We start from the raw sequence: 23,736 nt of genomic DNA on the forward strand, positions 1-23,736 counted from the left end.
CAATTTTGTGGAAAAAAATGTGCTGGAATTATTTAAATGTACGACTATTGTGTTTGGGCATATTGTAAACGGTCTAAATAATAAGTGTGTTTTGTCTATATTCTACCATGATACATTTGTAGTAAAAAAGGCTCTTCGCACAAACTTTGCTAATTAGAATGCCTTATGGATTTCTACAGTAAATAGAGGCATAAAGCAAACATCATGAGCCAATAAAAAACAAAAAACTTGTAGTAAGTCATATTGAAAAAGACCCACTTTTATTCTCTGCATTTTAACATAGTGTGTGGTCCTCTGTTGCCTTTTAGCTATTCATTATTTTTTTTATGCTGTTTGTGTTCTGTACAGTTTCAACTTATTTGACTTGATCTAATTTATCGCTTCCATTTGTTTTATTGTACTGATTGCTTTTATTAGACCATGGTTAGTTCCATTCGTTTGTTATTAGTTTGCTGACTTTTAGAGCTAAATGTTTGCTTTATATTGCTATTATGTGGAGCACTTAGGAAACAGTCTTGTTTATAAAATGTGCAATACAAATTGAGTTGGATTGGACTGTATATTGGAATAATTACAAGATAGGTTAAGTATTTACAATAGAAACATCAAAATTCAGAGCACCAACATTGGAAATCACCTCCTCTTTCACTTTTTACTACTGCCATTTGGTTTATCACATCAAATCAAGCAGCACATTTTTACTGTTGCACCACCTCAACTATCATCTAACATCGAGTAAACACGGCCCAGTGCATTGTGGGATTGGCAGTAAATGACCTCAGTGTGTGTCCAGCAGTAGAATTTAACAAGGCTAATAAGCACAAGTGTAAACAAGATGATTGACACGACACTAAAGACGCACATAAAAAATATAGTTTGAGAGTCAGTTAAATGTTCCGTGCAAAATGACATGACGATTTGATTGGCTGTTGAGGAACTTTGACAAAACCATGGCCAAAATAAAAATTTGATGATGCATGAGGCCCAACACTGTATAAATGTGTTTGTATCGACTTATATATCAGTAAATAAATGTATAAGACAGGTTAGACTATATGTGACGAAACGTAGCATACATTTTTGTCCCAGTGCTTCATGTTCAAAACTTTCACCAAATTAGCTGTTCCTTAACTTAACCCGAACCTAAGGCAAGGCAAGTTTATGTGTAGAGCACAATCCATACACAAGGCAATTAAAAGTGCTAAAAACAACCTAAAAATATGTGAAATAATATAGTGTCAAAAATAACTATTTGCTTAGAAAATGGGAGGGAAAAAATGGCAAAGCTTCGGAAAAAGATGCCGTACTTTTAGGGGGTCCCCAAGAGGCAGCAGATGTGAGTAACAAGACAATGGTCCACAACTGTTACCTAGCAACCATATTGTAAACAAGGGCCAAAATCAAATCTGACTGACAAATCTTTACCACATGTTCTATCCCACCAAACTAAGTAATAATTAGAAAAACACGAGAACCTGCTTGAGGTGAAAGTTTAAATCAATTTTCAAACCATGAAACTTTGAGAGATTTTGTATTTGGTTATTTATCAAGTTATCAATTTGTGGAAAACACCAGCAACACTTCCAATGCTATTAGAGACAATCAAAAGGTCTACAGTGTGAATGCATTTTACCTGTGAAGGCATTTGTGGCTGGTATGTCAGTCTCTTGCATACTGCCCTGTCCCACTCCTTCTGCCAATGCTGCAAAGGATGCTGGGAGTTCAGCCGATCCGAGAGTCAATGGTGTTACGAGGGGACCTTGAGGGAGTTTGTGAGGACCGGATGGCACCTTTCTGTCCCACGGCCATCGCTTTATGCATCAACAGATGAAGAAAGTGGTGGAAAAAGCCAATAGTGAGGCGTACTGCGAGACAGACTGGTCAACTGAAAAGGTTGATTGATTGGTCGAGTTGTTTTGAAGTAGTTTATTGACAGGGAGATGGTGCCTGAGAAAAAAAACAGGAAGCAGTTGGCAAAAACTAGTAACTTCAAAACATGACAATGTCAATTTGAGGAGGCAGTTGTCCTTATACAACCTTTGAACTTGATCTTCCTGCAGTACAGTTTGTTGATTTGAAAAGGCCAGTAATGTGCAGACAAGCTGGTCTTTTTCAGATTGTGTTGAATATTTTAACACTCAACCGAATAAAATACTTGGATGGCATAAAAAGTGTGTTTTGAACTTCGAAAATATTGAGTCCACAGGTTTAACTTTTGGCTTGACCTTGCTGCAGTTCAGTTCATTCAGTAGTGCAATGAGGGGATTCTGATTGGTCGACTTGGGAAGGCAAAAGAAGAACACTAAGAGCTCGTCAATTGGATTTGAAGAAGCAGCGGCCCATAGGTTTGGACTTTCGACTCGACCTTGCAGCTAAGCAGATAATTCACCATTCCAACTGGCTTGACACTGATTTAATGATAGAAAGTTGTGGCTAAAACTATGCCGGAAGGAAGCAAAAAGTATTAATCCATGGGTCCACAAGTTCGACTTTTGACCTTGCTGCTCTCCAGATGGTCCAGTAGTTTAGAAGTACTCTCAATTCATCGACTAATGATACAAAATTATGGCCAAACCAATGTTCGTCCAGGCTTTGTTAGTTGAAAAAGTCCATTTGAACTTGTCTACAAGTTTGACCTCCAACTGGAACTTGTAGTTGTACAGTCAGTCTTGTTATCCGCTGTCCAAAGTCTGACAACTTGATGTTTACTGGCTCCTAAAAAGTTTTCTCTTCCAGTTTTCTTGTTCTTCTCTTCTTTTTATGTCTTTAGTCCAGTTAAAGTTAAGCTGGCCCCCGGCTCAGCACGACACGGCGATGTCTTCTTGCACTGGCACCACAGCTAGACAGAAACACAAAGAAGAAGAAAGTTTGGTGAATAATAATCAAAAATCTGATGATGTAATGCAAACTATGAGGCTACCTGCCAGCAAGAGTGACCAGTGGAGAAAAGCGCACAAAAACAACTTGTCCACCCACGCACACACACCCACACTGGCACCCCTGGCTGCTTGGCATGGCCCTCTTTAGTTCCCCCTCACCCACTAGGTTCTTAGATGAAAGGGAGACGTTTTTTTGTGAGAGCCAAGCACCGCCCGTGACCCTATTTCACAGAGCAGCCCAAAGATAGAGCCACATGTCAGCGTGGCACTTTGAAGTCTGCCTGATAAACAGGGCTGGAGGAGGCTACGGCTCAGGAAACAACAAAACTTTATTTACATTTCAAAACCGTGCCAAGTGCCGCTTTTTGGAAGGAGAGGAAAGGAGTGAAATCCCAAAAAAACAGGAGGTAAAGGGGACAGGGCTAACAATGTGCTTTTGTAGATTCAAAAACAGCTTAAGAGCAGGGGGCAAACTCAGGCATTTCACATTCAAATACCTAGATTCAGACCAAAATTCAGCTTGTGTTGAAAGTTCAGACAATTTGGGGCTTTTAAAGTTTGGATTGTTTAGATTTTTGAAAACTTTGGACATAACAGCTTTTGCCGAACCTTTCCCTGGTTAGTCACTACTGCACTTTCAACACTGACTAGAAGAAACAAACTTCCCAGAAGGAGTCACCTTCTTTAGCTCTAATTTTGTTTTATCTTTTTATCCAAAGCCATTCACATGTGACATGACAAACCAAACCATGACATTTACCATAACAATTCAATTCGAGACAATTGTATGAATACCAGCTGCTGTTAGTTTGTCAGCTTCTTAATAATCCATGTTTCCTGCACACTACATAGTTCAGTTGCAGATCTACTTCACCTGCCTTTATGAACACACTATTGGCAGACTTAGATAGGCGACACTCATTTGTTGTATAGCATTTGATTTTCAGACCTGTCATTTTCACTTTCATTTTAACACAAAGTTTGAGAACACGCAGTGTAGTTTGTCATCTCTGCTGATCCAAAACAAAAGAATACACGCTCAAACACATGTCTAATCGTTCTTACCTCGTGCAGTTGAATCCCTCTCCTAGTCTGGTATTGCAAATCTCAGAGGCACTTAAAGATTAGGGATTAATATCAGATGAAATTCAGTTTTAATTTGATCACCAAACCCAAATGGGGAACAACCACAAAACCAAAATGATGTAATTTTCAAGTAAAGTTTGTCTGAAAACCAACGATCAAGGACTGGACCCAATGGAAAAAATACATTTGAACTGGAAATCAACACATTTTACAGACTTTGGACCAAATGGGACTTTTATTTAGTTTTAAGTGTGCCATGTATTCATTTTTAGTTTACGTCTACTCAAGTTTTTTTTGTTTTTCACTCTCTGGTCAATTTTGTGTTGTGTTCTATTATGTCAATTTGTTTATAAAAAAAGAAAGAAAGAAGAAGGTTATTTGCTCATACCCTTATACACAAATAATTATACTGTAAGCATAAATCACTTTATCTAAAATGACCCATCGTACTCAAGATTGAATGTCAGACTCAGACCGCTGCAGCTTAAGATACAAACCCAAAAAGCCCCATGTTTATGAAATGAAAAGAGGAGACAAGCTTTCATAAGATGACATGGAAATAAAAGGTGAAAGGAAGTGAATGTAAAATGGCAGGAGCAGACAGACGGTAAACACACGCCCCGTCTGAGGTTTAGGAGTCCGGGCCCCGGCAAAACCCTTATCTCCCCCTGTGCGCCTGTCCTTATCGAGCCTTATCACAGCTCCACTGCACTGACAAATGGGACAGAGGAGGTGAGGCGAGAACAGTGACGCACCAGATATTTGCAGGAGCCAGTGAGTCAGCGTTTGTTCTTTTTGGTGACTTTGCAGAAAGAATAGCTGTGTGATGGAGCGGAGATTAGCGTGAATGCAGGGAAATTATTTCAGGAGAGTTACATAATGTCTCAGAGGAGATTAAGGCGGCTGGTTCTGTGAATGGGCTCTGGAAGAATGAGACAAGGGTAAGGATGTGATGATTGTGTTAAATGACAATGCAGTCTGCTAAATATTAAATTGTCCATGTTCATATACAACGCACTTTATGTAGATAACATTGACTGTTTTAAATGTTCCTTAGGTTGCAGATAACTTGGAGAAGAGAACTTTATAGAAGTATGGGCCGTTTTCTTGAAGGGCAGTCCGAATCATGAGTGGAGTACAATAATATAATATAATAATAATAATATAATAATCACAAGACTGGAAAACGGAAGCATTGTTTACATGACACGTCACAATCCTTCCCTCTTACACTGTATTTCTTCACACTGGTCTTTTTAAATCAGCAGTGTATCTCTATCATTAGCTGCAGGTCTGAGGATTGAACCCACAACCTCCCTGCTATGTGGCATTTTATTCCTTTTTTCTAGGGGTGGGCCATATTGACAAAAACATAATTTTTCAATATTTGTGCATGAAAATTCCTGAAAATGTTTTGGTGGAGGCTTTAGATCAATGAATTGAACTGTTATAAATGTACTATAAACATGCCCAAATATCAATGTATATTTATATGTTTGTAAGATTGGGCGGATTGTTTTAATTTTTGCTAAGTTATTCTATTAGAACATAAATCAACAAAACTAAAACAAAAACACAACTACAACAGAAAGGGAAACACACACCCCAGGTAGAACATAAGGCAAGTAAAGGAGTAAAAGTAAAAAATAAGGGAGCAGGGGTGGGCAGTTATTTTCTTCCGAGGGCCATATTCGAATCCAGGCAAGTAGCGAAGGGCCAACCTGCGATCATTGGTGTGAAAAAAAATAATTAAAAAAATCAGGTTATATCACTTTTCCGTCAAATATAGGCTATTGAATCTATTATTTAATTCATTTCACGTCATATTTATTAAGGATACAAGTGCAGACAGATGCATAAGGGCAAAAAAGATTAAAAATAATAATAATTAAATACTTGGCATGTTTGGCGGGCCGGATTATAAAGACAAACGGGCCACATGTGGCCCACGGGCCGTAGTTTGCCCACCCCTGAATTAGAGCATATTAAGTTCTGAATACTTGTCCCATTTTGTCAACAATTTTTTTTTTTAATTAATAAATCTATTTTTTAAGGTGAGTCCTGAGGTAATTTTCTTTCCATTGTTTTAATTACATTTTAAATGAGCATATTTTGCAGCCTTTTAAAAGTATCAAAGTTTAGACTATATACTTGGTTTTCATGTCCAAAGCCACACCTGTAACATCTAATACACAGGACATGATATGACACTTCCTGGACTAATTGTATGTAAGAAATCCAGTAAAGGTTTAACAGTCTGAGTCAATTTTCAAAGCAAAAAGAAAAGAAAGTTGAGACTCAAAGTTGCCAAAGAAATGGAGAGAACTAATAAGCTCTTGCCGCACATAGAAGTGATGAAACAATTAGATCAGGAGGCGAGTGAGAGGAAAAGAGTGGAGTGATTGGACATGAGGTGGTGGAGAGGGGAAGCAGCTGCACAGAACTGCTCTGGACTAATTGATTATAGCGTTAGAGCCGAATTACCACGGCCTAATCCACTGTTTGATACAGAGACAAGCGCCCAGTGTACATATATGTGTGTGTGTACGTGTCATGTGCGGACTCAGACGGTCACGTGTCATGACCTCTTTCTCTATCTGTGAGGTTTACATACATATTTAGGGTTGGCTATTGTTTTAGTTCAGAAAGTGTTGAGGCTGGATTGTAATGTGGGGGCCTTTAGTGTAAATGTAAAGCGCGTATTCTAGAGATACATGACGATTCTCTAGATTGTTCTACGAAACAAAAGTAAATTTAAGGAATTCTTATTGTAGCTACCTCACACAGTAAGTGAACATGTATTTGCAAGATGCGTATTGTGGCACTCTCATATTACATTTCATTTTGAGAGATCTCTGGCTTGTGTAGTCGATTTCCCCTAAATAAAACAGCTCTAAGCACTTTTAAGATTAGCCAATTGGGCAAACATTTTCAAATTCAGGACAAATTGATAGAAACCTCAAGCTACAATTTTGGTTCACAAGTAATCAAATCATTTGTTCATTCGCTGAGCCCTTTTTGGCTGTAGTTGCCATGTTCAGCCCTACACACAATGGTGCAGAGAAATATGCAAATGTGATTGTGCGATGAGCAACAAATATATTTTCAAAGCAAAATACAGTCATTACGTTTGCGATAAGGTCATGGACAGGGGACATCTTATCATGCTTCTCTGCTGTACTCTAGTGGAGAAATTAGAGTAGCAAATAGTTCCACAGTCCTATGTAAAACATGCCTTCTAGTAACTAGTGTGAGCCTAAGTCAAGATGTGAACGTGTCAGCATTTGCACCTGTGCCATACTTATATTATGATGCCCCCTCCTGGTTGTCTGTGTGGAGCCCTGATCTGCCCAGAGTTTGCGATTGTCTAATGTTTTATAATAATGTCCACACACACATAGTGGATGAGTGACTAGCACCCTCACAGTCTGAAGGTTAAGAGTTCCCAAGCTGAAGAAAGATGCCTAGTAGGACTGGTCAAATGCAGAGAAAGAATTTTCCTACGGGGACAATAAAGTTTACCATTCCATTACTATTACTATAAGTTTAGTTAGCCTTCTTCTCTCTTTTGTGTCATATTGCATTTAGTTTGCACTTCTCTCCAGGCCGACATTGTAAAAAATGTATTGTTTAATGTTTTCTCTGGTAAAATAAGGGTTAAATAAACTTTTGCGCCTTCTCGTCTCCCAACTATGTACATCATGCGCTTGGACCTTTTCAACACGAGCACAGATCTGATCACAACTACCAATCATTTAATTTCCTTATCTCCTTGTATTCTGACTAGTCCTTGTACTGAATAGATATTGACACAAGTGAAAAGTCAACAAACATCGTACGCTCAGTTTCCAACCTCCACTTGAGCCGCAGAGTCAGTTTGTTCCGACCGCAGTGACCCCAGCCTGTCTATCCCACTGTCTCTGGGGTCAGCCGAGGGCACACTACAACCACTACTCTGTTTGTCCGGCTGTGGGACGGGTCAGCCGGGGACAGGCTCCAGGTGGACAGCTGTCTGGTCATCTGGGGACATTTGGAGAAAGTCTTATCTATGATCGTGTTTGAACTTCGCAAAAACAACTTCAGGATCAACAAATAACAATTTTAACAATGTAAGAGACAATTTTAACAATGTATTTTTCTGGTGGTTGTGGGGTGCTGCCACCTGGTTTACATGGAGATGTCACTGTCACCAAACAAAGCATTTTATCTGTGAGCTCTCCTCACCACTAATCTGACTTGTAAGTTGGCCTTAGACTTGCATGTCTCCATGGAGATACTTAGATAAGATCATACTGTGGAACATAACCATCAACCCACTCCAACACAAAAATGGCATAGTCCACCTTTAAAGCAAATAGAAATAAAAAGCATCTATGTCAATTATATGTTATTGGAGACTTTTCAGAAAAGTTTTAAGTGCAATCTTAAGATGTTTTAAGTGAATGCAAACTCAAGCTGGTCTTTTGTTTTAGCCCAATAAGTATAAGCGTTTAGGCCTTGTTTAGTCCTGGATTAGTCTAGGTTGATAGTTTGTATTAGTCCCATAAAGACATGATTAAACAAATTCTAATTAAAAAGTACCAATCCAAACCAAGTGCAGTATTCCGCTGTGTATATGGTTGTTTATGCTGTACCGTAAATTTGGTGATGACTACATTTCAAAGAGCTTGCAAATGTATTCATTATTCAGATCTTTTGATTATACATTGAAAAGATGGTGTTATACTATTAGGCCTGTTGCAAAAACCTATTAAACGTATTTGACAAAGCAAAAAAAGCCAGTGTATTTACCATCGGACTAGAGATGTGGGCTTTTCAAAACCAAGTCTTTGAAAGAGGAGCAGGCATTGTTGCTGTATGCACTCAGCGCTGTAGATGATAGGTCATCATTTGCTGTGTGCAACTATGAAAAACTCAATTAAAACAGCTTTTCTCAATGTGCCGGTGGAGTCCAACAAATCTTAAAACACAAATCATGTCATGTAATTGAATCACAACAAAGTACATTGCGCATTAGGCCTCGATATTCAAATAAACCTGCAAGATCCTTACTCAGCCAAAGTTATATTGTGTTTGCAAACATAAGTAATTTGGGGGTGGTATAGCTATAATATGGCAAATTTTATGGCAACTTTCCAACAAGTTTTTTATGGTCTCATAGTTTGAATTATATATGTAGATCTCCACCGCTCAAGCATGCGTATGTACAAAAATGTTACGTACATCAGTAAGTTACGTGGCTTTCAATGTTGGGTTTGTAATCTATAAAGTAGGGCTGTCAAAGTTGACGCATTAACTCGTGCAATTAATAATAGAAAATTGATGCATCAATCCCATATTAACACTGATTAATCAAACATCTGTTTTGACCTAACAAGCTTTTAGATTATGCAGGAGAAAGAGGAGCAATGCTGATGTCACATGGTCAAATTAACACATAAAATCCATCAGTCTGACCACACTCACAAGTTTTATTTCTGTCATGGAGCACACTTTGTTCAATCTAGATCTCCGTGACCTTTAGTTCTTTCTGCGAAGCAAAGCCGTACCACTCGTTGCTGCTCTGCGCTCATCTACATCGGCCGCTGAGTGAACCAAAGACCAGTGAAGCTTTAGAGTTTAACAGCTTGTGCGCTACATGTTGAAAACAAAACTTGCGTGTGAGTGCTAAAACGAGTGAAATGGGCCAAACATTTCACCAAATTATAACAGAACCCTTGTAGAAACCAGGTTGAAAACAAGCAGCTGCATCTAGGGATGCATACCTAAACCCACGTTCAGGTTCATGTCCGGATTCGAATCCAGAGGTTTAGGTTCAGGTCCGAACCTAATGAGTCCGGCTGAACTCCAGCCATTTTTGCATAATGTTATAACAGCAAAACTCACGCAAATTGGCTAAATTAAGTTGAAGACAGATGAACAAGGACGACTATCAAACACAAGGCTTAACTGCAGACTGAAATAAACTCAACTTGTCTGCTTTATTCACTGTTTTAACTCCCAAACAAGAGCAAGTTGAGTATTGGTATTGGGGCAGCTGTTTCAGCTGATACTATGTTTGTCAAGTGTTTTACTGGTTTGACTGGGCTGTTCCCCACACTTGAAGTTTAATGCCTTTAGATACATTTCCACTCTTTAATTTTGCAGATCCATTGGCATCAAAGTCATGTAAAGTCAACTAGAACCACTATAAATCAATAAACTTAGCAGTATCAAAAATAGAATATGAAAATATTTTACACTACACACAATACATCATATTAACAGCATTAAACACAAGACCATATTTAACAACTGTAGAATACAAATACTATTACAAAATATAAGCTCCAATTAATGAATCCAGCAATTAAACAATATTACTTTGGCTTAGTACTTACTTAGATGTATAAATATGTATATTGCACATTAACCCACCAAAATAAATGCTACATCACAACATAATACAGTTATTTTATTCATATTGTAGCGACCCTAGTCTCTAGTGCGCGTTCTCTGGGGCGGAGCTAAGAGCGGGCTCAGGAGACGAGGTAGTTTCTGATGTTCCTGTTCCATCACCATGGTTACGGCCAACAGTAACCAACTTGTTCAAGAAATAAAGTGACAACTTGTGAGCACTAAACCCGCATTACTGACCTGAGCGAGAAGTTACAATATTTACACCCAAACCAAAGCACAACCCGCTCCTTTAACGTCTTAAACTAACTCACGGAGCGGCACAAGCGGCGACGCACGCGGCGGCTTCAAACGCTTCAATTAAGCCAGCGATATTCCCGAAGGTTCGGTCTCTCGCGTCTTTAAACTCATGCTTCAACTTCTGCCGCGGGGAAGACGCGTGCGTCGCTGATGCTCCGCGCCATTGACAGCGATGTCAGAGTTTACGTCTTTTCCAGCGCGAATTTCGCGATCTATGGAAGGTTTAAGATGGTTTAGATTCTAGAACGTAAAGGATATAGAATGTGAGTGGTAGATTTTTAATGAGTCCAGAACCGAATCACCGGGGTTTCGGTTTTTTTGGACCTGAACCGAAACGTTTTTACAAGTCCGGATCCGGTCCGTCGTAGCGGTGCGCATCCCTAGCTGCATCTGTCACCATCAGAGCCAGTTACACTGTTATTTTGGGACTTTAATGACCCATTTGGTCATGTGGCCACACAGATTCAACATGAGATACAATGGCACCAGCGTCACTGTACTAGCATCACTGCACCAGCGTCACTGCACCAGCCTCACTGCACCAGCATCAGTGCACCAGCGTCACTGCACCAGCATCAGTGCACCAGCGTCACTGCACCAGCATCACTGCACCAGCGTCACTGCACCAGCGTCACTGCACCAGCATCACTGCACCAGCGTCACTGCACCAGCGTCACTGCACCAGCATCAGTGCACCAGCATCAGTGCACCAGCATCACTGCACCAGCGTCACTGCACCAGCGTCACTGCCCCAGCGTCACTGCACCAGCGTCACTGCACAAGCATCACTGCACCAGCGTCACGGCCCCAGCGTCCCTGCACCAGCACCACTGCACCAGCGTCACTGCACCAGCATCACTGCACCAGCGTCACTGCACCAGCATCACTGCACCAGCGTCACTGCACAAGCATCACTGCACCAGCGTCACGGCCCCAGCGTCACTGCACCAGCGTCACTGCACCAGCATCAGTGCACCAGCGTCACTGCACCAGCATCAGTGCACCAGCGTCACTGCACCAGCATCACTGCACCAGCGTCACTGCACCAGCGTCACTGCACCAGCATCAGTGCACCAGCATCAGTGCACCAGCATCACTGCACCAGCGTCACTGCACCAGCGTCACTGCCCCAGCGTCACTGCACCAGCGTCACTGCACAAGCATCACTGCACCAGCGTCACGGCCCCAGCGTCCCTGCACCAGCACCACTGCACCAGCGTCACTGCACCAGCATCACTGCACCAGCGTCACTGCACCAGCGTCACTGCACCAGCGTCACTGCACAAGCATCACTGCACCAGCGTCACGGCCCCAGCGTCACTGCACCAGCGTCACTGCACCAGCGTCACGGCCCCAGCGTCACTGCACAAGCATCACTGCACCAGCGTCACGGCCCCAGCGTCCCTGCACCAGCACCACTGCACCAGCGTCACTGCACCAGCATCACTGCACCAGCGTCACTGCACCAGCATCAGTGCACCAGCCTCACGGCCCCAGCGTCCCTGCACCAGCACCACTGCACCAGCGTCACTGCACCAGCACCAGTGCACCAGCCTCACGGCCCCAGCGTCCCTGCACCAGCATCAGTGCACCAGCGTCCCTGCACCAGCACCAGTGCACCAGCGTCACGGCCCCAGCGTCCCTGCACCAGCACCACGGCCCCAGCGTCCCTGCACCAGCACCACTGCACCAGCGTCACTGCACCAGCATCAGTGCACCAGCGTCACTGCACCAGCACCAGTGCACCAGCGTCACTGCACCAGCGTCACTGCACCAGTGTCACTGCACCAGCATCAGTGCACCAGCATCAGTGCACCAGCATCAGATCAAAACATAATCACCAGCATCACTGCACCAGCACCAGTGCACCAGCCTCACGGCCCCAGCGTCCCTGCACCAGCATCAGTGCACCAGCGTCACTGCACCAGCACCAGTGCACCAGCGTCACGGCCCCAGCGTCCCTGCACCAGCACCACGGCCCCAGCGTCCCTGCACCAGCACCACTGCACCAGCGTCACTGCACCAGCATCAGTGCACCAGCGTCACTGCACCAGCACCAGTGCACCAGCGTCACTGCACCAGCGTCACTGCACCAGCGTCAGTGCACCAGCGTCACTGCACCAGCATCAGTGCACCAGCATCAGTGCACCAGCATCAGTGCACAAGCATCACTGCACCAGCGTCACGGCCCCAGCGTCACTGCACCAGCGTCACTGCACCAGCGTCACGGCCCCAGCGTCACTGCACAAGCATCACTGCACCAGCGTCACGGCCCCAGCGTCCCTGCACCAGCACCACTGCACCAGCGTCACTGCACCAGCATCACTGCACCAGCGTCACTGCACCAGCATCAGTGCACCAGCCTCACGGCCCCAGCGTCCCTGCACCAGCACCACTGCACCAGCGTCACTGCACCAGCACCAGTGCACCAGCCTCACGGCCCCAGCGTCCCTGCACCAGCATCAGTGCACCAGCGTCACTGCACCAGCACCAGTGCACCAGCGTCACGGCCCCAGCGTCCCTGCACCAGCACCACGGCCCCAGCGTCCCTGCACCAGCACCACTGCACCAGCGTCACTGCACCAGCGTCAGTGCACCAGCGTCACTGCACCAGCACCAGTGCACCAGCGTCACTGCACCAGCGTCACTGCACCAGCGTCACTGCACCAGCATCAGTGCACCAGCATCAGTGCACCAGCATCAGATCAAAACATAATCACCAGCATCACTGCACCAGCACCAGTGCACCAGCCTCACGGCCCCAGCGTCCCTGCACCAGCATCAGTGCACCAGCGTCACTGCACCAGCACCAGTGCACCAGCGTCACGGCCCCAGCGTCCCTGCACCAGCACCACGGCCCCAGCGTCCCTGCACCAGCACCTCTGCACCAGCGTCACTGCACCAGCATCAGTGCACCAGCGTCACTGCACCAGCACCAGTGCACCAGCGTCACTGCACCAGCGTCACTGCACCAGCGTCACTGCACCAGCGTCAGTGCACCAGCGTCACTGCACCAGCATCAGTGCACCAGCATCAGTGCACCAGCATCAGATCAAAACATAATCACCAGCATCACTGCACCAGCATCAGTGCACCAGCGTCACTGCACCAGCATCAGTGCACCAGCGTCACTGCACCAGCGTCAGTGCACCAGCGTCAGTGCACCAGCGTCACTGCAACAGCGTCACTGCACCAGCGTCAGTGCACCAGCGTCACTGCACCAGCGTCAGTGCACCAGCGTCACTGCACCAGCATCAGTGCACCAGCGTCACTGCACCAGCGTCAGTGCACCAGCATCACTGCACCAGCATCACTGCACCAGCGTCACTGCACCAGCGTCACTGCACCAGCATCAGTGCACCAGCGTCACTGCCCCAGCGTCACTGCACCAGCATCAGTGCACCAGCATCAGTGCACCAGCGTCACTGCACCAGCATCAGTGCACCAGCGTCACTGCACCAGCACCAGTGCACCAGCGTCACTGCACCGGCATCAGTACACCAGCGTCACTGCACCAGCACCAGTGCACCAGCGTCACTGCACCAGCACCATTGCACCAACGTCACTGCACCAGCATCAGTGCACCAGCGTCACTGCACCAGCATCACTGCACCAGCGTCACTGCACCAGCGTGAGTGCACCAGCATCAGTGCACCAGCGTCACTGCACCAGCATCACTGCACCAGCGTCACTGCACCAGCGTCACTGCACCAGCATCAGTGCACCAGCGTCACTGCACCAGCACCAGTGCACCAGCGTTACTGCACCAGCACCAGTGCACCAGCGTCACTGCACCAGCATCAGTGCACCAGCGTCACTGCACCAGCATCACTGCACCAGCGTCACTGCACCAGCGTGAGTGCACCAGCATCAGTGCACCAGCGTCACTGCACCAGCATCACTGCACCAGCGTCACTGCACCAGTGTCACTGCACCAGCATCAGTGCACCAGCGTCACTGCCCCAGCGTCACTGCACCAGCGTCAGTGCACCAGCGTCACGGCCCCAGCGTCACTGCACCAGCATCAGTGCACCAGCGTCACTGCACCAGCACCAGTGCACCAGCGTCACTGCACCAGCGCACCAGCGTCACTGCACCAGCGTCACTGCACCAGCATCAGTGCACCAGCGTCAGTGCACCAGCGTCACTGCACCAGCGTCACTGCCCCAGCGTCACTGCACCAGCATCACTGCACCAGCGTCACTGCACCAGCGTCACTGCACCAGTGCTTTAATGGTGCCACACTGTAGCAGAAGACAGCAGCTCATAACCTGCTATATTTAAACAGGGAAGAGAAACTGCAATTGAATAAAATGTTGAGCATTGACAATTACTATAAAGACAATAGAGGAAACATTTGTTTTTGTGCTTCTGAGGCCTAAAAGCACAGTGAGAAAACTGTATTGTTGCATCCCTAGATATAGTTTTTGGCAAGATTTCAACAATTTTGAAAACATTTTCGGAGCTCAAAGATTGTCTGTAGTCGACCAAGAATTTCTTTTGTCAATAACAGCCCTAAAAAAACATGTGAGATGAGAGACTGTTAGACTGTTAGAGATTCCAGGCAAAGCAATATCATCATCTAAGAACACAAGAGGAAGGTTTTCCTTGCCGAGAAGGAGGGTCTATGGACAGGGGATTTTGGGACATTTGCTAATTTCCTATGAACATTGCTTAATCTGCTTTTCACTGTCGCCCTTCGAGGCAACTGCTGTCGGGATTTTGGGAGATACAAAATAAATTGAATTGAACAAAACTTACATAGTGCATCTTTTAAATTGAGTTTCACGGCCTGCAAATCAGCACATAAGAATTTTGAAAGGAGCTGGAAAGGTGCACTGAGGAAACCTTTTAGTCCTTAGGTGTACGTTCCCATACATCCATATACGAAAACTTGAAATGAACAGCATCGGCCAACAGCAGACAAACAAAACCTTGAGTGACATCGAGAAAATGCATTTTAACAAACAAGCTCATGTAATGTCAGCTTAAGCACTGAAAAAAAAGACAAAAAAAAACACATACCAGACACTATCATTATTCATTACAGGACACACTGGGGCTTTGCGAGCGTACTATCTGTCTGCAATAGTAAGTTACAGCCACTGGTAAACTCAGTTAGCAAAATCTAAACTCAGGGTCGGACCAGGACAATCTAAAGATGCTTATCAGACAGACAAACACATGCCGCCTCTGTTATACTAGAGACTCAAGCATGCTACAAATGTAGTTGCATAAAAAGTCAGAAATCCAGGGCGGCAGAGGTGATTCAGAGTTCACCCATAGCAAATGCAGAATGATTGGGCACTTACAATTTTTATTTGGGTCAAATTTTATTGACGTAAGGATGCTACTTCACCATCTTGAGCAGCAGTTCATGCAGAGGTTTTGTTTGTATAAAGAAAATCAATTATTAAAAGCTGAAAAAGAAATAAAAAAAATAATCTTTCTTTCTTTTTGTATCCTTCTATGAAGTTTAAGAAATACTGAATGTTTTTGAAAATACAGATAAACACAAAATGATTCTACATTATGCCTCTGTGTGTATATATATATATATATATATATATATATATATATATATATATATATATATATATATATATATATATATATATATATATATTATACTATATGATACAATACTATACTATATACTATGATATTTTCTTCTCACAGTGAATATTGTATTATAAATTGGTCTACGACAAACCTGGCAACATTTAAACCAATTTAATTATGATTAAATAATGATATGATTAGATAATGTCTATGATTAGACATTATCTTTTCCATCACTGTCTTAAACTTCAGAAATAAAATGATTAAAAAAGGACAGTATGTAAGATGTTGCTCCATCTGTGTCCTCAGATACAAGATAAACATGTTCAAATTAAACATAGCTTTTACAAATAACAAGTGTAAAGTTTATTCTAAATTACAAAAACATTGGACAGGATGGTGGCCAAGTTGTTAATATAATGTAACATCATTTTATAACGTTAACATTTGGTGTTTTAGGGCTACATATGATTGTCCAATCAGAAAGCAGAATGAGCCTCACATGAGTCTCTCTTGTGTTGCCCGTTTCACAGCTGAAGTGTGTTTAAACCTCTCTCTGATCTGAACGCTCACTACCTGAAGCCCAGCACCTGCACAAACATGAATCAGTGCTAGTGCAGCCTCTGCAGCTCTGCTCGGGTAGCGTTACTCTTAAAAGTAACTTGTTAAGTTTCCTTGTTACTGCCCTGGAAATCTAACACGTTAAGTTCCTTTGTTATAAAAGTAATGTGTTAGAGTTCTATTTTATTAAACATGACATTATTGTATAACATCATTTGCTGACCATCCCTTTGCGTCGCTGGACAAGGTCACATAACCATTAAAATATCAAGCAAAGTAAATGTGTTTGCTTGAGCTTTATTCCTCTTTTATGTTGACAAATACCACAATACAATTCCATACAATAAGCACGTGTAGGCCTGTCTTCAGGCAAAGAAAAACATTGCTAAAACAAAATGAGTGGATTGACAAGAGCAGCAACATACAACAACAGAATGCTCTGTAGTGTTTTAAAAACAAACTCACCACTCTGTTACCTTACATTTACTCTTCAGCTACAAAATAGTGGTTATAAGGAAGAGTTTTTCAAAACGTGCATCTGAAAGTTTATTTCTCTTTGATGTGAGGACAAGACTCTAATCACTAGCAGCGCAATGCGCTCACAACGCGCCGTGTGTTTGGTACCGCGGCTCTCTTTCTCTGGGAAAATAAACCTGGCTCTGGGATTGTGGTGAGGAGATGAGACCTAACCAAAACTATGTATGTATTACTGATTTGAAAAATAAACTAGTACTAGATTACATGGGTGCACAAAACTAAATAAATAAGTCATATTTGAGCATTAAAACCTCAGAGAAAACCGCTGTTGTGATTTTGGGCGTTACAAAAATAAATTGAATTGAAAACAGAGACAACAGCAGTGACCGGTATGTGCACTACACAGAGGTAAAGTATCTAAGTAGCACCGGCGGATTAACTAAATAGAAGAACAATAATGAAATAAACCATTTGCAGCATTGCAAGAGCTCAAATAATATACAAAGATAGATTGAATGTACCATGACTACGTTGTTGACAGCTTTGTTTAAAAGAGACACAGAAAACGGCTCAAATGAAGGTTTGTATCAGTTGCTTTTGAAGTTATGCGCTCTATAGCGCCTGCCTGATGAAAACAACTCACATTCAACTTCCAACAAATGAAGCAATGATTCGTTTAGCCAGAGCAAGTGCAGAGTTTTGAAACTCTTTTTTTTACCACTCTCCCAAGTTTGGTTTTACCATGAACAGTCAAGGAAAGGAACCAAGCAACCACACAATATCGTAAAACTCTCCAAAACTACATTGTAAAAACAAGTCATACATTTTGTTCTCACACCAAAGAGCTTAACTGTGCTCATAGGAACCATTAATGCTGCAGGGATTTTTCTGTACCTTTCCCCAGATTTGTGGTTTGATACAAGTTATTGAGAGAGGGCACAAAATACGTTAACCTTAAGAGGGGAGACGTATTGTACCAAGCTGTAGCTCAAGTGCTAATTTTCACCTGTAGTCCAATGGGCAGACTGATGTCCCAATGTAGCATCTCTTTTCTCCTCAGTGCTAAGGGAAACCGGAGAACCCGGAGGAAACCTACACAGACACAGGGAGAACATGCAAAGCACCACTAAGGAATCGATCCCAGGACCTTATGGTGTGAAGCAAGAGCACTAACTGGCGGACTCACTACCAGAAAAGTTGCTCTAAATACATGGCATTGCTACAGCTTTAGCAAAGAACACCAATGTATTCAGAACAGACATGTGGGGGTCGTCTCAGTGTGACCATTTATCTACTCAACATAATTAACAACAAGATGTTTGCGAGTGGCGCTGCGTTTACTTGAAGTATTGGGACCCATCCAATTTATCAATAATGTAATTTTGATGTATTCCCTGTTAGACTGAGGTGTTATTGCCTACCACATTCTTTAATGATGCAGCATTGACTTGACTGTACTGCTCCTGTGTATCTTAGAGTCCACATAGGCCAAGCTGAAACCAGGGAGCATCGATCACTGACTAAAGCTGTACGTCACTTTTAACTAACTCCATGTCAATACCCAGGAGATATATTTGATTAGCTGTGGACCGGCCCTCAGTAATGTCTGGTTGAAGTGTATGCGGGGGTCCGTCGTGGACAAAGTTGCTGTCACACATGGAGGACTGTGTAGATTAAACCAGGTCCCCAGTAGATTAATGAAAGATCCACTTTGGTCTGCGTCATTAGGCCCATCCATATACTGTACTGTGGTCGGCTGCTGGCTGTGGGCCAAGCTGCAGATACAGTGAGTGTTTAAGGTCAGGCTCAGAGGAAACAGTCTCGCACCTCTCATAGATGCTCCGGTTTTAGTCCGAGAAAGACAAGGCCAGCTTTTTATAGTGCCATGCGCTGGAGACTGTAGATTGTGGAACAGGAATGTTAACGGGTTGTAGTCTTGTTCTAGATAGTGTGTTTATGTATAATCATGACTTTATGGAAGATATACATGTCCCAAAAGATCTGTAAAAAATACATGATCTTTTCATAATTCATAACAGCCGTGATATTCATGTCACTGTTGGCAAAAGATGCAGTTGGAATGTGACCCATTCCCCCATGAAGCATGAACACTCTGCCTTTTACTCCGTGTTTCTTTAAGTAATCCAAATCTGTAACTAAAGCATGTTGTTAAGCAGATGCCTTAAGAACTGTGTTTGAAATGTGTTTATGCCATATTTGCCATTACATACATTTCCTCATGACCTGCTAATGATGTGTGTATTCATTGACAATGTTGTAATATTTTGTATAGTTACATAGTTTGTTGTGCTGCTTTAAGTTAAATTTGTACAAATTAGTAACAATAAGTTTGATTGAGACTCAAGCCAGCCTTATGGTTACTCCTACTATTAGCCGCTCCTCCAGGTCAGATAAAAGAAAATCACTTTTCACTCTCTACTCTTCCTGGAACTTCAACCCCAAGAACTCCAGGTCAGTAACATCCAGGTGCTCCTCCCCACCTGGGGTCTGGGTTCCTCCGTCCCTCACTTCTGTATTCAGGCAATGGGCAAAGTTTCCATTTTCTCACCCAAACAAGTCAGCAGATCTCAAAACATGTAAAGAATGCTGACATTAGATACAGTATATAGCAAAACTCATTGTCTGCTTTTTTGGGTTCATTTGTAAATCTGACTCTGAAAGAGTCAGTGCCTCACTAGCCATGAACCTCACCGCATGTCACTGAATATATCTCCCTTGTCTTCATGACTCATCTACACTAGTCTGGCTTGGATGTACAAGAGGTGTGTAGTGACAACTATTCATTTTCAAATGAGTCCACATGTTTGGTGGCGTTAAAAATGTAGATGTCCTTTTAGCCTGCAATATTGCATTTCCAGCAGAATAAACAACTAACAAACTTACTTTATATCAATTGTTAGGTAATTTCAGCTATGTTCCCTAACAGTCTCATTCTGTCTTAATATTCACAGTGAAAATATTCTCATGGGGCTTTGTTAAAAGGCTAAATTTGATTTTAAACATTTTAATCAGATAATCACCAGTCGCTGAACGCATATTTTGCCTAATTATGTAAACTATGCATGGCCTTTTCCCGCTGGACCTCCCTCTAACTCTTTCCCACTCAACGGACACGCAATCCACCTTAATAACACACCCGAGTTTTAGCAACAGGCAGTTATTTATTCCTAAGTGTATTATTTTTTTTACCAGATGTCACTAAAAACAGGTGTGTTTTAACTAATGCACTGTTTATCTTTAAACGCTGGTTGCCACAGAAACGCTCTAACCCTTTTTGGGGGGCTAATGGGTTTTCACTAAAGCATTTTGGATTTGTGCACACAGCAGTTTTGGCCACATTTTCTAGTCTGTCCTTCCTCTAGGCAACACCTGGTCTACTGCAGTGCTGTTACATGCAGTTTCATATATACTGTATTTATGAGTACAGAGGACATTATAGAAGATATTTGGACCAGAGAGTTTGCAGTATTCTCCCCAAACAAAGTTACAGATATCATAAAGGCCACGTCAGCAAATTTATCCAAGACTTTTTTATTTCATTATGTGGAGTTCATCATTCACGGTCCGCTCACTGTCAGCTCCTCCATGCACTAAAAGAACAGTTTGTACACAGCAACCATAATCAGCAACGCTTTCATAATCAGCAACCATTTCCACTTGAAAATGTTTTTGGTAATGAAAAAGATAAAATTTTCCTTTTTGGCTAAATTACATATATTGAACAGTGGTGCCAGTTTGTTATTATATTCTTAGTACAACTCATAGGGGACTTTTTAATACATTGCTGTAATTGAATTAGCAAAACTGTTAAGTACAGAAATATACTGTACACAATAACTCTCAGTTTCCTTCACTTACAACAATAAAGACAAATCGCCTAGTTAAACAGTCAAACACATCTGTAGAGTTAAGATTTATTTTTTTAATTGCTATTAATTAGTAAATACCATGTCCATGTTTAAAGCAATTGAGGTGGGAAAATGCCTCCCATGATGTCTTCTCTTGTATCAGCATTATGGAAAAGCCAAACATAGAAGTATATAAAACTAAACATAACAAGTGTGATTTCTATCCCAAGTATAGTATGACACATCTAGTCTAGTTTTGAAAATGTAAAAAGGTATTGACTGGAACTAACACTAACACTAAATCAACACGTGGAAATCTCACATCAGGTTTGACCATACCACGACGTATTTGTTTGTATTAAGAATAGTTTACTTGCTCCAAACATGTCATCGTTCAGTTTTCTTAGTCAATCAAGCAGAAAAAGAAATATAAAAAGGGGCGAATTATCTAATATATCATTCAGAGCAGGAGAGGGGTATAGACAGTGTGAAATGATGCACAAAATGACTGGCAAAGCGAAACCAAACAAAGGTAGTTGGAGAGCGTCATTCGTCACAGCAGCGTCTGATCGCTCCGTCTGCCAAATGAAAGAGATGGGTCTGACTGAGCTAATCTGGGCATGCATCATACACAGACTGACAGGAAGGAGGGAAGGAAGAATAAGAAAGGATGGAAAGATAGGGGATAAAAAAGGAAAAGAAAGAGGAAGGGAGGGAAGGAAGGAAATATACAAGAGGAATACAGAAGGAAAGGAAAGAGAATGGATGGAAGGTAGGTAGAAAAGGAGGAAGGAAAGAAAGGAAGGAGGATGGAGAGAAGGAAAGAGGGGCATGGATCTATTAAAAAAAATATTTATTTAAGCCTGCAAATTGGACTAGTGTCTTTTGGTACTGAAAAAACAAAAAAAGGGAGTGACTCTAAAAATACTTTCTAAAACATGCAAACTCCATTAAATAAGTCATTGTTTGTCAAATATAATATCAAATACAGATGCCTTAAAATGATTAAAACACTCTAAAGAATTATAAACTTGTTTGGCAACTTTCAGATATTGCACAGAAAGTCTATCAACAACTAGTCTACTAACAGTGCACTTCTTGGTTCTCGGATGTAATGTAATGATCGCTATAGGGATATACATTTTTGATTTATTTGATAATATGTACAACAACTACTGGTTTAGTGTTCACTTCAGTCTTTTTTTTTAAATCACACGTTCAAAAATATACAAAATAAATATATAAATGAAACACTATTACACCTGAGTAATGAATCATACCTTCTCCCATTTCGCTTTCAAACCAGATGCTTTGATATTCCATCCGCTTGGCTACGAGCATGTTTTTATTGTCGTTTGTGTGTTTATGGCAGACTTCATATGCCTTTAAATGCAAATCTGCCAATCCAAACTGACAGCTAACACTTCCCGCACCGACTACAAAGACAGGAGAGCCATCTGGTGAAATTAGCCTTACACTTCCATAAGAAGCGTGATCAAAGTGCAGAGCTCAAGGACTCTCCAAGGATTTGTTTAAAATGCCTCCTGATGCTGTGTTTAGTCAGCGGCCTGATTGGCTAGCTGTCCGAAGTACCAGCGCGGCGGGGATCAGAGGAGAAATCACAGCAGCGCTAATGGTCCACAGGTACAATTCCTCAATGATCCACAACAGACGGAAAGAGGAGAGTAATAGCAAGAAGCGTACTGTCAGTTCAGCTGGACACCATTATGCACAAGGAGTAGTAAACCATGTATTCACGTAAACGTCTTTCTGAATCAACACCAAACGTTATCATTTGGTTGTAGGGCTGCACAGTTAGATTTGTATCAGGACACACCCACAGGCATTTATTTGAGAGAAGATTTAAACATGAACTACTAAACTAATACAAGAAACACATGCCATTAGGAGCATGTTTATAAAGACAAGACGGTGTAATTCCTTATTTGTTCAGGAGTGGTCCATGGTAGAAAAGGGTTCAAAGAACAAGAACATCCAAATGCTTAAATACTTACTTGACAGCTGTAAGGGAAGCATTCAGAGAACAATATGGGCAGGTTTCACAAAGAACTCCGCCCCTAGGGCAGGGCTAATTGTGCTCAGTGCAGAACAAATTCTATCTTCTCAAACAAGGGCTTTCAGATTGAAAATGACCCGGATGGAAGTCGAAAAGTCTTATTTTCGACTTCCATCCAGTGAGTTTATAGTGATTTAGCCTAGTTAAGGATATCTTAATATGTAAAGAATTGCAGCTTTATTCATTTGATTATAGCGACAATTCACAGAATTTGTATTTTAACTTTTGCGATAGAGCTCCCCCTGCAGCTCGCTTGTAAAATAGCAATTTTCTTTTCTTTCTTTCTTTTCTTTCTTTCTTTTCTTTCTTTCTTTCTTTCTTTCTTTCTTTCTTTTCTTTCTTTCTTTTTTCTTTATTTCTTTTCTTTCTTTCTTTCAGAGACAGCAGGGAGCGACACTTAAAACGCCCCAAACATTGCATATTTAACCATCAGAGGGACTTACAAAGACTTTCAATAAGTTGAAAATGAGTGTTTGCTTATGATGTCAACAAGTTATACCTCTTTACGATCACTTTCACCACCTTAGGG

The 23,736-nt window shown here is 42.3% G+C and overlaps 1 protein-coding gene across 2 annotated transcripts in view; it reads right to left on the minus strand.

The window, feature by feature from the left end:
- The window catches only part of LOC140374329 (low-density lipoprotein receptor class A domain-containing protein 4-like), a 319,179-nt gene that overhangs the window by 206,413 nt on the left and 89,030 nt on the right, over positions 1 to 23,736 (minus strand). Inside the window, exons 1-3 of one of the 2 annotated variants that reach the window (XM_072461191.1) lie at positions 2,921 to 3,117; positions 2,637 to 2,839; positions 1,634 to 1,811 (exon numbers count right to left, since the gene is read on the minus strand). In XM_072461191.1, coding sequence (XP_072317292.1) covers positions 1,634 to 1,673 — 40 coding nt within the window. In that variant the 5' untranslated portion in view covers positions 1,674 to 1,811; positions 2,637 to 2,839; positions 2,921 to 3,117. Of the gene's footprint in view, positions 1 to 1,633; positions 1,812 to 2,636; positions 2,840 to 2,920; positions 3,118 to 23,736 lie in introns of those variants that run through there. The other variant, XM_072461193.1, reaches the window with a different exon arrangement.

The sequence above is a fragment of the Eucyclogobius newberryi genome, unplaced genomic scaffold (assembly GCF_026437365.1).
Source record: "Eucyclogobius newberryi isolate DKJ021-1_F unplaced genomic scaffold, fEucNew1.0.hap1 SCAF_3, whole genome shotgun sequence".
Lineage (NCBI taxonomy): Eukaryota > Metazoa > Chordata > Actinopteri > Gobiiformes > Gobiidae > Eucyclogobius > Eucyclogobius newberryi.